Source organism: Apium graveolens, chromosome 10, assembly GCF_009905375.1.
Source record: "Apium graveolens cultivar Ventura chromosome 10, ASM990537v1, whole genome shotgun sequence".
Taxonomy (NCBI): domain Eukaryota; kingdom Viridiplantae; phylum Streptophyta; class Magnoliopsida; order Apiales; family Apiaceae; genus Apium; species Apium graveolens.
Window position 1 is genome coordinate 103,871,105 of NC_133656.1, and position 15,678 is coordinate 103,886,782.

Here is a 15,678-nt window from a genome sequence, read left to right on the forward strand (position 1 = left end):
CACAGAATACAGGAAGCCAAAGCAAGTAAGGAAGAACTCTTATGATTCAAATCAGAAGAGTAACTCTGAAAGGGCTTATCTGGCAAAGGGAAGAAGCTGGGATGATACTGATAGTGAAGATGAAGAAGAAGGGAATCTTGCCCTTATGGCTATTGATGGAAATACTTCATCGTCAAGAAAAGAGGTAAAATTTACTGATGCTGAATTAGTTTATCATATAGGAGGTTCCTTAGATTGTGCTCGTCGTGATAATGAACTGTTAAGTCAGCAGATCAAAGACCTTGAGAAAGAGGTCAATGAATTAAGACTTGTGCACATTAATCAAGACAAAATTAAAAGAACAAGTATCTTTTCTAGAGAATAGAGTTAACTTTTATAGACAACTCGAAACTATTCTCAAAGACAAGATCACCGGTCTTGAGACTAAGGTTAAAGCTTACTGTAATTCTTGTTCGAAGGCTAAAGATTTCTACAGTAAGCAAGCTGTTAATCAAACATCTGGAATAGGTTTTGATTACAATACTGCTATTGGAGAATTAGGCATAAACTCCCCTCCTCATGTTTGTGCTAAAGGTAGGGAAGTACCACATGTGCTTAAGGGTGTTGATAAACCCCTCTATAAAGGATCAATTGCCGAACCATTTGATGAGACCTCCTTTTTTATTAAAGAAGAAATACATGCTGAAGATCATGCTAATGAGAAGGTTGTTTCCAAGTCAAGTGTGTCGAAAGTTCCAGTCAAAGTTGTGAAAGCAACTGAGACTAACTCAGACACACATGAGTTGGATAACAAAAATGCCATGTCTACCATGCATAAATTGCCAGTTGTTAATCCCTCTCATAAAATATGTGGTGTTCCTAATTGTATGTTTTGTACTTTCAATTTGATGTATGCTTATTTTAATGGTAAGCATGTTTCTAGTGATAAGACTACTCCTCGTCAGCATGTGAATAATAGGAAGCATGATAGGTCTAAGACTGCTAGTCCTTCTAAGGCTAGAAAGGAGACATTTGTGCCTAAGCCTAAACAGAAATTTGTTAAGGCTGTTTACAAGGTCAAATGTCCAGTCATTGAGAAAGTTGAGAACATTAAAGTTAAGAATGTTGTTTTTCCTGACAAAGGTCAATTCTACAAGTATGTCGGGCCCAACCAAGTTTGGGTTCCGAAGAAGATTTAATCCATTTGTAGTGCAGGGCATTAAATAGGTGGAACCGACAGTGTGGATTCTTGACAGTGGATCGTCAAGACATATGACCGGAGATAGAGCCCTGCTATCAAATGTGGTTGAGAAAGCTGGCCCAGTGGTTACCTTTGGAGATAATATCAAAGGTTTAACTGAGGGATATGGCTGTTTGCAAGCTGGTAATGTTATCATTGAACTCAAGCTTCTTTCAATATTAGTGATTTCTTATTTCATTTAAAATCTTTTGAAATCACTATTGTACATCATTTCTCTCAAAAGATTAAATGTATAATTTTCATTCATTATCGATCTTAAGTACATTTTATCTCGATATTGTCATATGTTATGTGATACAGGTTTAGTCTCCAATGGCTTTCTTTTATTAACAGTCGTAAGGTTAAAAACCCACAACTTCTATCCCAGACAGTAAAGACAAACACAAAAATAGATCAACCAACACTCTCTTACCACTAAAATGAAGTATGAGTGAGTGTGAGGGAGATAGTGCCTTAGTGCACCACATAGGGAAGGTTCTGAAGTCAACCCAGCAGCTCTGTCTCCTATATAGATGAGTATTATTTAAACCGAGACAACTGCTAGCCCCCATACATCTTCTCAAAAAGATGTAATGGCTGAAAAGGCACAAAAACAGTTACTAGATTCATTCTCTCAACAGGGTGCGTCTATTGAAATTTGCCTGTCAGCCAGGGTATCCGTTATAGTGTCACCACCTTAAATATAAAAAATTATTGATGCACAAGAAAAGGTTACACACACAAAGGATGAGTTGACGGAAACAAGAGTTTCGACCATTTTAAGGTCAGATTCGATTGTTCAAGGTTCGTTAATGGACCAATTGCCTTTACAGGTGTTAGGAGAGGATACTGATACAAAAGCCATATGTCAGTGGTCAGTACGGGAGAGGTGGTAAATACAAGGTGATTTTCTAGTAAGGGAAGAAGCTATTTTCCAAAAGGGGAGTACCATTGGTTTTTATCTGCGGATCCTATTGTACGGGAGATGTGGTAAACGAAGGTGATCTCCTTTAAGCAGTTGATTCTCATAGGGAGAGAAGCAAGAGAGATATGCGCTTCTCAACAGGAAATGTGGTTGTACAAAAGAAGATGAAACTACTTGAAGATATGTTCAGTCTAGAGGAACATCTATTTGGAATCTAGAAAATGTTAAATATTATCCAGAACTTTTCTGCTATTTACTTTGCAATTCTGTTTACATCTTTTTCTTATTTGTTAGTTGAGTTATCCTCTAGTTATTTGTTGTTATTGTCTAACAAACAAATAGGGGGAGATTGAAAGGCATATGTCATAGCCTATTTGTTTATTAGAGGATTTAACTCAACTCAAATAAGAATGTAACAAGTAAATAGTGGATCTACCTTCAAAGAGATCTCTCAAAGTAACATATGTCAAAGGATTCAGAAACAAGGTTCATCTACAGACTTGAGGAATTACTTCACTGGAAGAAGTTCAAGAAATTGATCAAGCCTCAGTGATATAAATCAAGATTTTGGATTTAATCAAGTGACAGAGATCTTGTCAGGGTATCAATTAATTACAGGGATTTTATCTGAAGAAAATCAAGTTATCAAAGTCAAGACATGAAGAAACATCACAAAAGTTAGTCACTCATGATCCAGACAGTACATCGAGTGTCAACATTGAAGTGGTGGAATTGATTCGTAATTGACAGTGATTTTCAGAAGAATGGTTGTTGTTTAAGAGTAGTATTAATTCTCTATTAATTAATTAAGTCATATAATTTATTTAAGAAAATAAATTAAATCTGCAAAGATTAATTTATTGATTAACTGAATTAATTGATTAATTAATTCTGAATTAATATTAAGAATTTTCTGAATTATAATTTAATTAAAATCAGTTTTAATTCAGCAAGTCAATTAAGATTGAACTGGCATGACAATCTGGATTGTCATACCGATTGTCATGCCAGGTCATTTTTAATTGTCTCACCGAAAGTCCTACTGGTTGTGGGATTGTCTTGCTAGTTCAAGTGATTGTCATGCTGATTGTCATGTTAGTTCAGGAGATAGTCATACCGATTATCATACCAGTTCATTCAATAGTCTTGCCAAAAGTCATGCCAACTATCAGATTGTCTTGCCAGTTCAATGAAGTTCTGTTGATTGTTTTATTAAACATGAGCAGCAGACATTCAAGAATATACACAGAATACAACAGAAGTCAACAACTAAAGAACAGAAAAGAAAAGCAGCCGACTAAATATTTCATCCTTCATCTGCAAACTTTCAAGATCATAAATTTCTAGTTTTAAAATTAAATCCAAACAACTAGAAATCATTCTCTTGTTCTTATGTAACAATCTAGCGGATCAAAATCCCTAGAACTTAACCTCAAATTGCGTTTAGCATTTGATTCTTTTTATTGTAAAAATAGAAAAAGTTCATGTCGAATTTATTCTAGATTTGTGATAATTAATTTGAGATTAATCCCTTGTAATCAATACCGTTGTTGTAATACCTTTCAAGTTTAATAATATTTTTATTTAACTTGAATTTTGTTTCAATTTTTATTCCGCACTAAATTCGATTAAACGGTATAGTTTGTATTCAACCCCCCCCCCCCCCCTTCTACAAACACATTGGTACCTAACACGAACACAGGAAATGAGAGAGGTCTTAGGCTTATAAGAAAATAATCACAATTTTTGTTATTATAATAATTTTATACGGCAACATTGTGGTGCCTCTTTTTTTTGGTAATATCAGTTGTGCAACTATATCTATACCAGCTTGATTGATCAAGGAAACATCTAGTCCCTTTACTAACTCAGGGACAAGTCAAATGCCATAATTTTAGACCAAGCCTTTCGATAAGCTTTAGTTTTAATCTAGCCCAGCACTAACTTTTCAGTATGTCTCTTGTAGAAACCATTGATCCAGTTGATCACCAGTAAGCCTAAATAATTGGATCGGTGTAATTTGCACAACCATTCCACATAGTTCCGCAATAAAAGGGAAAGCTGCAAAAATACAACAGCAATAGTACTGGGAAGGACAGTTCCAATGTTGCCTGTTTGCACTATTTTTTATATAAAAGGCAGAAGAACGCTAAGATGGAATAGACCTGAAATTTATTAAGAGGCCATTCCTCCGGGGGAAACAGATCGAAATTACACTGAAGTTCTCACTTAAATTGTCGCTTTTATCCACAAAAATTGAAAACTACCAAAGATAATTCCGTTAGTTAGACTTCAATTGCAGTATGGTTTCTGCCTTATGACCACCACATATACACACACACAGAGTTCACATATGTCATCCTGGTAAATGAGTTGATACTTGACGCACAACACTAAGACATAATCAGCATTATACATTGAACACTTTTGATACCCAATAATTCCCCTTCCCCTTCAACCATCAAAAAGTACGACTACTATAAATTCATCAAAATCTTTCAAGCAAAACACATTAAACCATCTAATTATTATTCATATACGAGGACAAACGTAGAAGACAAGATATTGCAGTCAATTATTCAAGATAATATCAACATTAACAAATAAAAAAGAACAACAAATTATATTAAAATAAACCAAATCCTGATCACAAAAATAGATATTGATTTAATATTTGCATAAAAAATAATTTTGAATTCACAAAATAGCATAAAATTAATAATATAAATTTTATTATTAGAATTCATAATATTATTTTTTTTAACTAAAATAAATCATATGATAATTTTAAAAAACATAAAACTCACAATATTTCGTAATAATAAAAATTCGAAAATACTATTTCTAAAAAATAATTAAAAATAACTTTTTCACTCAAAAATTTTATATTTAATATTTAATTTAAATATTTTAGTTTAAAAAATTAAATCAAAAATAATAAAATATAAGTTTGAAAAAATATTAAAAAAATCATTTTTAACAAAAAAATGAATTAGAAAAAATAAAGCAGGGAAGAACTGTTACATTTTAACCAGCGTCCTCCCGCAATGACTCATTGTTGCAGTGGGAGTGGCGCAATGCGTGATTGCGGAAGGAACTCTCCCTTAATGGCACCAAAAGCTGGTTGGTGGTCATCTTTAATGGGCCACTCCAACAATGAAACATTGTTGGAGATGTGTTCACGGTTTATTTGATACTTACTTTCTTTTTCCTCATTTTATAATTTACAATTTATTTTAAACAATTTCAAATTTTTTGGTTATTGATTCAATAAAGGTGATCTCAAAAGGTTAGTTTTCGATTGTTGATGGCTTCTTTTTTATTTAAAGATTGTAGTTCTTCTAGTGAAAATGATAATTATGATTATTATATCCCCGCTAGACGAAACCCTGTAGCTCGTCGTAAGTTATTTGTCGATGAAGATATTGTAAATCTTGATAGTGATGATAATATGAATAATGTTGGTGGTGAAAATATTGGTATTGATAATGTTAGTGGTCATAATGTTGATAATGTTGGCGGTGATAATGTTGATTTTGATAATGTTGGTGGTGATAATGTTGGCGGTCATATTGTTGATGATAACGTAAAAGATGAGAAAAATGTTGAGAAAAAGAATCATGGATTTAAGAATAGTAACGATGTTGTGCCTTATATCGGCAAGATTTTCGATACATTGGATGATGCGGAAGCGTTTTATAGGAATTATGGTCGAAAAGAGGGATTCGAGATAATAATTAGGAATACTCATAGGTGAACAAATACAAATGAACCATCATACTATTTATTTATTTGTCGAAAAGGTGGAAGGGTAGGAGCGACGCCGTTGGATTTTGGTAAAGGAAAACGAGTTAGGCAGGTAATTCCACGAACGAATTGTGGTGTTCGAATGTGTGTTGTTCAAAAAATGTGAAGATGGACAAATGGCATATTAGTTCGGTGGATTTAGAACACAATCATAAATTGGTGTCGCCGAAAAAAGTTCAATTTTTTCAAAGATCACTCAACATAGATCCTATGACGCGATTATTGATTGAGTTGTTTAACAAATCGGGAATTGAGACGAGCAAAGTAATGAAGTTTCTTAGCGAGACAAAGGGGGGTGTTGAAAATCTTGGTTTTTCTAATCAAGACGTACGTAATGTCATACGTGATATTCGGCGCCGAGTGGTTGATTCGGGTGATGCGGAGTGCGGGTTACTTTTGCTACGAGAACTACAAGAAAATAGTTTTGGTAATTTCTTTTATCGGGTGGATGTAGATGATAAGAATCGTGTACGGGGTTTTGTGTGGGTTAATCCTCGGTCCATGAACGCGTACAAGAATTTTGGTGGCGTGGGTACTTTGGATTCAACTTACCAGACGAATAGGTATTGTATGCCTTTCATACCTATTACGGGTGTAAACCACCATTATCAAAATATACTATTTGGATTTTCACTCGTAAGGGATGAGACTGAGGCATCGTATAAGTGGGTTTTGAGGACATGGTTGGAAGCCGTCGACAATAAACCGCCTCGAACAATTATTATTGATCAAGAAATTGCATTGGGAAATGTTATTGCCAAGGTCATGCCTATGCCACAAACAAAGCATACATATTGTACATGGCATATAAGTAGTAAGTTTCCCGAGAAGTTGTCTTATTTGTACACAAATTATCCGGACTTCAAGACAGAGTTTAATGCATGTGTGTACAAGTCGTTGACACCTACCAAATTTGAAGGTAGATGGGAGCAATTAGTCGAGAAGTACGATCTTGAGGATCATGCTTGGTTAAATGACATGTATGCTATTAGAACTCAATGGATTGGTGCTTACACGAAGCAACATTTTTCCGCCGGCATAACTACAACTTCAAGAAGCGAGTCTATAAATTCTTTTTTTGATGAATATGTGCAATCATCTACCGGTTTGAAGGAATTCATTGAGAACTCCCAAAAGGCTTTGGAGACACAATATCTAAAGGAGGTTAAAGCCAATTATGACACCGAACAATTGAAAAGGAGATTAGTTTTGCACTCGTCCTTGGAAATGCATGCATCTGAAATCTACACGAAAAAAATGTTCAAACATTTTCAAAAGGAGCTTATGAAAAGTACATGTTACATCGTGAACAGTGTCAAAAATAATGGAACTTATATGTCGAAACTGTATTTGGTTGAAAAGGCTACCCTGCCGAAGAATTGTAGAAGAAAATATCGAGTGACGGTTTTCATGTACGAAAAAATTGAATGCCCATGTAAGAAGTTTGAACATTCCGGGATGATTTATAAATACATAATTCGTTATCTTGACAAAAAACAAAAAATCAAGATACCGGAAAGTCTCATCATGGGTAGGTGGACAATGAACGGAAACAAAATTACGGGGCCTCTTCCATATGCTACTCCCGCTATTGGTAATGATGGTGTGTCACAACCATTAAGGTATGGTGCATTGTGCAAATCTTTTCAAGATTTAGCTGATTCCGGTAGTTGTTCCGTTTCACGATATAATTACTTAATGGGTGTGATTGATAGAGATAAGAGATACTTGGAAGATGTTTTTGCGGATGAAGAGCGTAGTGAAAGAACCCATGAGGCGAAAACTCAAGAGGACTACCAACATGATTCAATATTCGATCCTCCAACGTCGAAAACTAAAGGAAGAAAAAAAAGCAAGAAGATTTAAAAGTGGAATTGAGACGGCAACTTCATAGATCAAGATCAAGCCTCGCAAGTGCAATTATTGTGGGGAGGTCGGAGGAGAACATGATGCAAGAAACTGTCCCCTAAGGGAGGAGCACGATCGAAGAAATTTTTAGGTAGTAACCTAAAAATTGTTGACAAGTACTGCATTAGTTCTTTTAACTTTTCTATTTAAATTATATAATATTAATGTTATTTTTAAATTTACACATAATGTTGCATATTAATATTATTTTTTAACAAAACCAAGTCTAGTAATATTAATATTATTTAAACATTTTTCAACACCAAAACTCTTAAAATAATTAAAATATGCAGTAGTAATGGGAAAATTTGAAAAAAGTGATTTAATAAACAAAGTCAACTAGACCTTAAAATAGTCAATATGACCTAGTGATAGAGCACCTAGCAATGAGACATTGCTGGAGGTCGATACTGCAGCAATGACTCATTGTTGGGCGCTCTGTTCCACCCAAAACACACTGTCTCTTTTATTTTAACAAAACCAATTTAGTAATATTAATATTGTTTAAATATTTTTCAACACCAAAACTCTTAAAATAATATAAATATGCAGTAGTAATGGGAAAATTTGAAAAAAGTGATTTAATAAAAAAGTCAACTAGACCTTAAAATAGTCAACATGACCTAGTGACAGAGTACCTAGCAATGAGACATTGCTGGAGGTGGACACTGCAGCAATGACTCATTACGGAGCGCTCTGTTCCAGCCAAAACTTACTGCCTCTTTTTTTTAACAAAACCAAGTTTAGTTATATTAATATTTTTTAAATATTTTTCAACACCAAATCTCTTAAAATAATTAAAATATGCAGTAGTAATGGGAAAATTTTAAAAAAGTGATTTAATAAACAAAGTCAACTAGACCTTAAAATAGTCAATAGGACCTAGTGACAGAGCACCTAGCAATGTCTCATTGTTGGAGGTGGACACTACCGCAATGATTCATTGTTGGGTGACTAAACTGTAAAATGTGTAAAATATGATGTCTCTCGCAATGACTCAATGTTGGAATCTGTGACCAGTTTTCTGCAGAAAACTGGCAAGCAAACTAGTGCTTTCCAGTTTTCTGCAGAAAACTGGTCACAGAACTTTATACTGCTAACATCGACATTGCAGGTGATTTACATAGTTTAATAAAAAAATGGCATGGTTCCGTTTATTTTTATAACTTACCATCCTGTTTCAACTAAATCTAAATCAACCAACCAACAACCAATCAAAGCAACCACAATCATGATCTAAATTAAAATCAACCAATCAACATCAAATCTAAACGCAACATCAATCCAGTAAACACAATCGTATTCAATAACAAATAAAACACCGAAACAAATCCAAAATATATACAATCCAGCATAAACTATAGTCCCCTATTCCTCTGTTGGATCCCATAGTCACTTATACTTCTAGTGAGCCCTTTTGAAAGCTCCCAAGCTATGCGATACCGGAATGTCCAAATACCCAATACAGGCTCCGAAACAGCATCTCTCAACGATATGCCATTAAGTATAGCATCCATGTATTTGCACACGTACACGCCACAATCATGGGTATTGGCCTGCCTCGGCCGTTCCTGTACGGAATGAACCTTCATCTTATGTCCATCAAATCTGGAAGGATCCAAGTAATACAACATAGCTGGCACTATGCACTCCTAGAAAGGTTTCATATAATTAGTAACCAACAATGACAAGTGTATGTAAATTGACTAGCAAAGTAATTACGAAGAACATAGAATAACATGGCATATATATATTGAGAGTAAATACTCTTAAGACTATCCCCCCATTCAGCTAGAGGATCAACTAAAAGGAGCTTCTGTTGTCTAATGTCCAGAATGAACAAAAACCAGTGAGCATCATTGCAGCAAGGGTAGAAAGCAAAGTCACAATCCAATAATCGTGGTCCAATGCGCTGGCTTGCATATGAATCATATAAACTATGCATACCGGTCAACTGCACATCTGAGAGTTCAGCTTCGGGATGGGCCTACAACATTAAAACAATTATAAAAGATCAAAAGAACTACAAAATCAAAGAGTTATCAATTATCATCGATTATCATTTCTTACTTTTTAAAGTTATGAATTATCATTAACTTACTAACTTACTTTATCAATAAAGAGTTAACTTACTTTTTAGTTATCAATTATCATTAACTTACTAACGCATGAACTAAAAATTACTTTTTGTTTTACCTTAAATTTCTTGCAATAATCTTTTAATAGCAGTTGCACGAAAAAGCTGAAGTTAAAGAAGAACTTCTTAGCCATGGGCTCCAGACCCGAGATGGACTCCCTAACCTTCAACAACTCTATATAGGCATCCACGACATTGATGTCTACATCACATTCTGGCTTTAAGGTCTGGACAAAATCCCAAGTAAGCTCAGCAATGCCTCTGTGATCTCTCCAAATAAAATCATTCTTGTTACCCCACCAGTGCTTGTATTGCCAAAAAACCTTCCTATTTTTCAATGGCCTCGTCATATCAGCACACCGCCCAGGACCACCCCGCCTCAGTTTATCCTTCAACTTGTCTTCATTAGTGTCCATCTGCAAATACATTTCAAAAGCATCAAATCAAACACATATTCATGACAAAAAACATTAAGCATATAGAAATACATCAAAATACATATTGCAAGAATCAAACATAAAAAATGGAATGATTCAACATACGTACATCAAGAATCATCCTCAAACTATCAGGAAGAACACCACTACGACTACCGAATTTCACCATGCCACCTGTAAGTGGAGTCAACTCAGTAGCAGGAGTAACAGGAGAACTCCCAAAAGTACGCTCGGTAGTAGGAGTAACAGGGGTAGCAGTATTAGCATCAACCTATAAATGCATTGAGTATCAAACATTATATACATCTCTAAAACTAAAGAGTTAGACTACTCGAATAACATAATCGAATATGTATAAGACACACAATAGTAAGAAAAAGGAAAGTTCTAAAACTAAAGAGTAGTACCTCAGACTAAACAGCATCAGACTGAACAACAGGGGGAGCGGATAGGGGGGTCGACTGTGGAGCAGGGGTAGCAGTAGTAGCATCAACCAACAAATGCATTGAGTATCAAACATTATATATATTTCTAAAACTAAAGAGTTAGACTACTCGAATAACATACTCGAATATGTATAAGACACACAATAGTAAAAAAAAAAGTAAAGTTCTAAAACTAAAGAGTAGTACCTCAGACTGAACAACATCAGACTGAACAACATGGGGAGTGGATAGGGGGGTCGACTGTGGAGTAGGGGGGCAGTAGCAGTAACCTACAAATGCATTGAGTATCAAACATTATATACATCTCTAAAACTAAAGAGTTAGACTACTCGAATAACATTCTCGAATATGTATAAGACACACAATAGTAAAAAAAAAGTAAAGTTCTAAAACTAAAGAGTAGTACCTCAGACTGAACAATAGGGGGAGTGGATTGGGGGGTCAACTGTGAAGCAGGGGGAGCAGTAGCAGCAACCTAAAAATGCATTGAGTATCAAACATTATATACATCTCTAAAACTAAAGAGTTAGACTACGCGAATAACATGCTCGAATATGAATAAATACCTCAATCTGAACATGATGAGAGACATGTACAGGGATAGCCTCAGCGTTAAGGACTACGGTCTCATCCTACATTAGATATCAATAACTCGATCAAACTACATATAATTCGGTGTAGTAGACTACTCGAATAACTTGCTCGAGTAAGTACCTCATGATGACGTTTACTGCCTGCCTGTGTAGGTGAATCGTGAGAACAAAAAGCAAACTCCTGCAATTATATGATAAGATAATGATCATACACACATTCACATTCAATATAGTAGACTGGATTTTGGAATGACATAAATGAAACGCACCCCACGTGTACGTTTCTCAGGTGAAGGAGGAGCACTTGGATCAATATGCATATCCTGTGCACGTGAGGGTCTATCAAAACTGGGTCTACTGAATGCAGGACCCCTCCACTCAGTGTTGACTCGATCATAACGAATCAGAAACTCAGAAATGCACTCATAGAATCATTATGGGGGATCATGGCTGTGAATAGCATGCAATGTCATCATCCCACAGTCAAGCTGCATAAATCATTAACTATTAATCATCTACCTAAACACCCTATAAAAATGCAACAATGAAATAAATGAATACAGGGTTTGAATATTAAACTAAACTCTAAAACATACCGCATCAACCATGTCCTGCTGAGAAAACCAGTCACGCGGCACTATCTTGCAGGGATCCCCTCCCACAAAACGAGCAATCCTCAGCTTACTATGGGTCCTATACCAGTACATATACTGGTCAATGCTCACGTACTGCCCCTCTCCAACGGGCTCTATCTGGCCATCAAGAAAAGCATACCACTCATCCCGATACTGTCTCAGAGTAGTCATATGTTGGTCCCTCTGCCAACGAGATAACATGTCCCTCTGCAGAACAGACATGTCAATAGGATCATCTGGAATATGCTGCAGCATACCGAACTGTCTCAAGACTCTGTCCGACATGATATACTCGACAATCTCGAAGCAAATAAGTGGAATACGGCCGAGACTCATATAAGAAGCATCCATCAGATCAACATCATACTGCTCCTCAGAATAGTCCACTGAATCAAAGAATAACCGATAAAGCTCCCATGTCAGCCAACTCATCTCAAATCGGTCAAAATCCCCCTGATACTGACCTATAAGCAAAATAATAAGGAAACATATGAAACTGGATAGTTCAAAAGCATGCAAATGTTTGGCGAAGGAGAGTTCAAATAGTAAATATACAAAAAAGAACAGTACATGTATGGTGGTGAGGGTTCTCCCTCCGATCAGGGTTCGGCTCAGCCCATGCCAAAGCCATCGTCCAAACAAGCTCCACCCCAGGTGCAATCTTAGGAGCACCAGGTAACAACCTCTCGTGTGCCCACAGCATCAATAGCATCGTGCATCCATTAAGTGTTGTTGCACTCTTATGAGCAGCCTTGGTCAAACCTCTAAGCAAATAGCTCAATACAGCAGCTCCCCATGCATATGATTTAATCCGAGGTGAATTCTGGATGAGCTGTAAGTACCTGCGACACAGGAAATACAGAGTAAGTAAGAATACAGGACATGAGATGGGCATGATATTTAAAAACAATGCGGCATTTATGTCAAATTAGAACTAAGATGCTATAAACTACAATTTAAGAACTAAAATGCATCAATTACAAGAATTATAGTGTCAAATTGGAAATAAATGAGAATACAGGGCTTTATATGCAAAATCAAGCAAAAAGGACAAGTGAAGGACTAAGATGCTATAAACTATAATTTAAAAACTGAAATGCAACAAATACAAGTAAATACCTCGGATGCACGGTATATCGACTCGATGAAGGAAACAATATGCCCCCAATGATGTAGAAAAGATAAGCTCTTGTGTAAACCATAAGATCCTGTTCTAGCACCCCCCCCCCCTCCGCTGGTAGCTCCGCATATCGTTCCCTTGATTTGTAAAGCTTGACCCCGTCCCTGTACATATCTTTACGCCCCACCTCATCCAATCTTGCATCATGCCATTCCCTCATCCAATACGCCTTCGGAGCGTCAAGCTCCCTATGAGTAACTGGACGACCCTTAACAGGGAGGCCCATGATCATGTATACATCCTCGAGGGTGATGGTCAACTCACCAAATGGAAAGTGAAAGGTGTTAGTCTCTAGCCACCACCTACAATTGCATTCATATACAAACATCACAAATATTGCCAATGACGATTCAAATAAATGAGAAAATTGATTACAAATTAGTACATTTCCATTAAGGCCGTTATCAAACGAATATCGTTCAGAGGTACTGAACGATTGTTCGTGAAAGCCGAGAAACCTCATAGCCTCAACAACTGACGCTGGGGAACAGAAAGTATCCACTGCTGATGATTAGATGTGTACTGTCGTACATCCAGCCTATCCCGCACACCTCCCGCCCATATGGCAGTACTAATATGATCATCATGCATCGTCAAGAGTGATCTAACAATAGGCCCGCACTCATTCTCCATAGTAACTGCAAAGTGCATAATAAAAAATTTAAAATGATGTTTCCATACTATTTAATCGGGAAGTTACTTATACCCAACTTAAACATGAAACATTTATAGAACCGTTATTTTCTATTTTAAGTCCTACCGAAAATTCAGCATGACTCATTCGTTTATAAGCTAGCCACAACCAATCAATCAATCAACAAACATTTCATCCACTATCTAATCACAACAACATATCTCAACTTAATATGCCAAACTATTACTAGTACATTTCGAACCATTAATTAGCACAAATGAGTTAAATTACTACTAACCATTGAAACTTTTAAAAACCAAAACAAAGAATACAATCTTCGAACTTTGAATAAAATCTGAAAATTCTTACTCCCTCCGTCCCATTGATTATTATACGTTTACTGTTTGCACGCATTTCGAGACCTTTATAAAATATAGTTCCGTAATGTTTTTTTCAATTTTTTTTTTTGAATAAAAGTTTAAACATGAAACTTTTATTCAGAAAAAAAAAATTTAAAAATATTATGGAATTATGTTTTAAATGAACATTGAAAAGCGTGCCGAAAAGTAACGTATAGAAATCAATGGGACAGAGGGAGATAAAGTAAACATATACATAACACCATCACTAGTGAGTACTCAATATCCCATGGAAACCGACATAATCGTTACCAACAACCAAGCATATTTTTTGGCAATTCAAAAAACATAATGGATAATATTTTTTGGGAAAATTAAAAAATAAGGCTGGACCTAATCATTAAGCCATTCCCTCACAATCCGCTTATGGAATTTACCCACTATTGATATCCAATCCATCACTATTCCTTTTAGCTCTTCCTCCCCCCCCAACACTCTTCCATCACTATTTCTTTAAACCATAGTTAAAACTAGAAGCTGCACCATTTGCAGCACCAAAACTGCAGCACCAAAACTGCAGCTAATCATTTATCTACAAAGTATGTGTATTACAGTTCGAGCAGATTTCAACAATCATATTATTTGATATCCTCAAAATAGAAGTGTAAAAAAAACAAGTAAAAGTAAAGGTAATGAATGATAAGGCAAACACAAATTAAAAAAACGATTAAACTAATAAATAATAAGCTTAAAAACGAACAAAACAGAGTATCGAGGGCAACCATAATCAGAAAGCAATACAAATAATATCCTCATTGTTTCATTGCAGTAGTAACTGTGTATGTGTGTATACGTGTATATATACGTGTGTGTATACGTGTGTATCATACATGAATTAGGTTTTGTTATGTTGCAATCGCCTGAAATCACCACCAATCGCTTAAAATCGCCTGAAATCGCCTCAGTTAACTGAATTAAGTTTTTGTTATTATGAAATTAGGGATTTCAGGAAGAAACGGGTTAAACCCGTGTCTCGCCTGCCACAATGGCTCATTGCGGAAGCAGCAATGGGTCATTGCGGCAGCGGGGGCAATTCTGTAATTTCGCGAATTTTAAGTAATAGTTTGTTAAAATAAAAAATTTATTAATAGAAATATATAAATACAAAATAAAAATAAAACAACCAAACAATAAATAAATTAGGAATTTAAAAATCAATTAAAATTATTTATATATTTATCATCTATTATTTTACAATTATTTAAAAATAAAACTAAATATTTTCCAGCAATGAAGCATTGCGTAAACCACATTGAGTCAAAGCTGGTGTGCTCCCGCAATGTACCATTGCGTATCCCACATTGAAGCAAAGCTGCTATACTCCCGTAATGTAACAAT

At 35.5% G+C, this 15,678-nt stretch overlaps 1 protein-coding gene across 1 annotated transcript; it reads left to right on the top strand.

The window, feature by feature from the left end:
- The first annotated feature begins 6,059 nt into the window (after window positions 1–6,059).
- LOC141690826 (protein FAR1-RELATED SEQUENCE 5-like) lies at window positions 6,060–7,817 on the top strand. Its single transcript, XM_074495588.1, has one exon. It carries the CDS (start codon window positions 6,060–6,062, stop codon window positions 7,815–7,817), a length of 1,758 nt encoding a protein of 585 aa, XP_074351689.1.
- The last annotated feature ends 7,861 nt before the right edge of the window (window positions 7,818–15,678 follow it).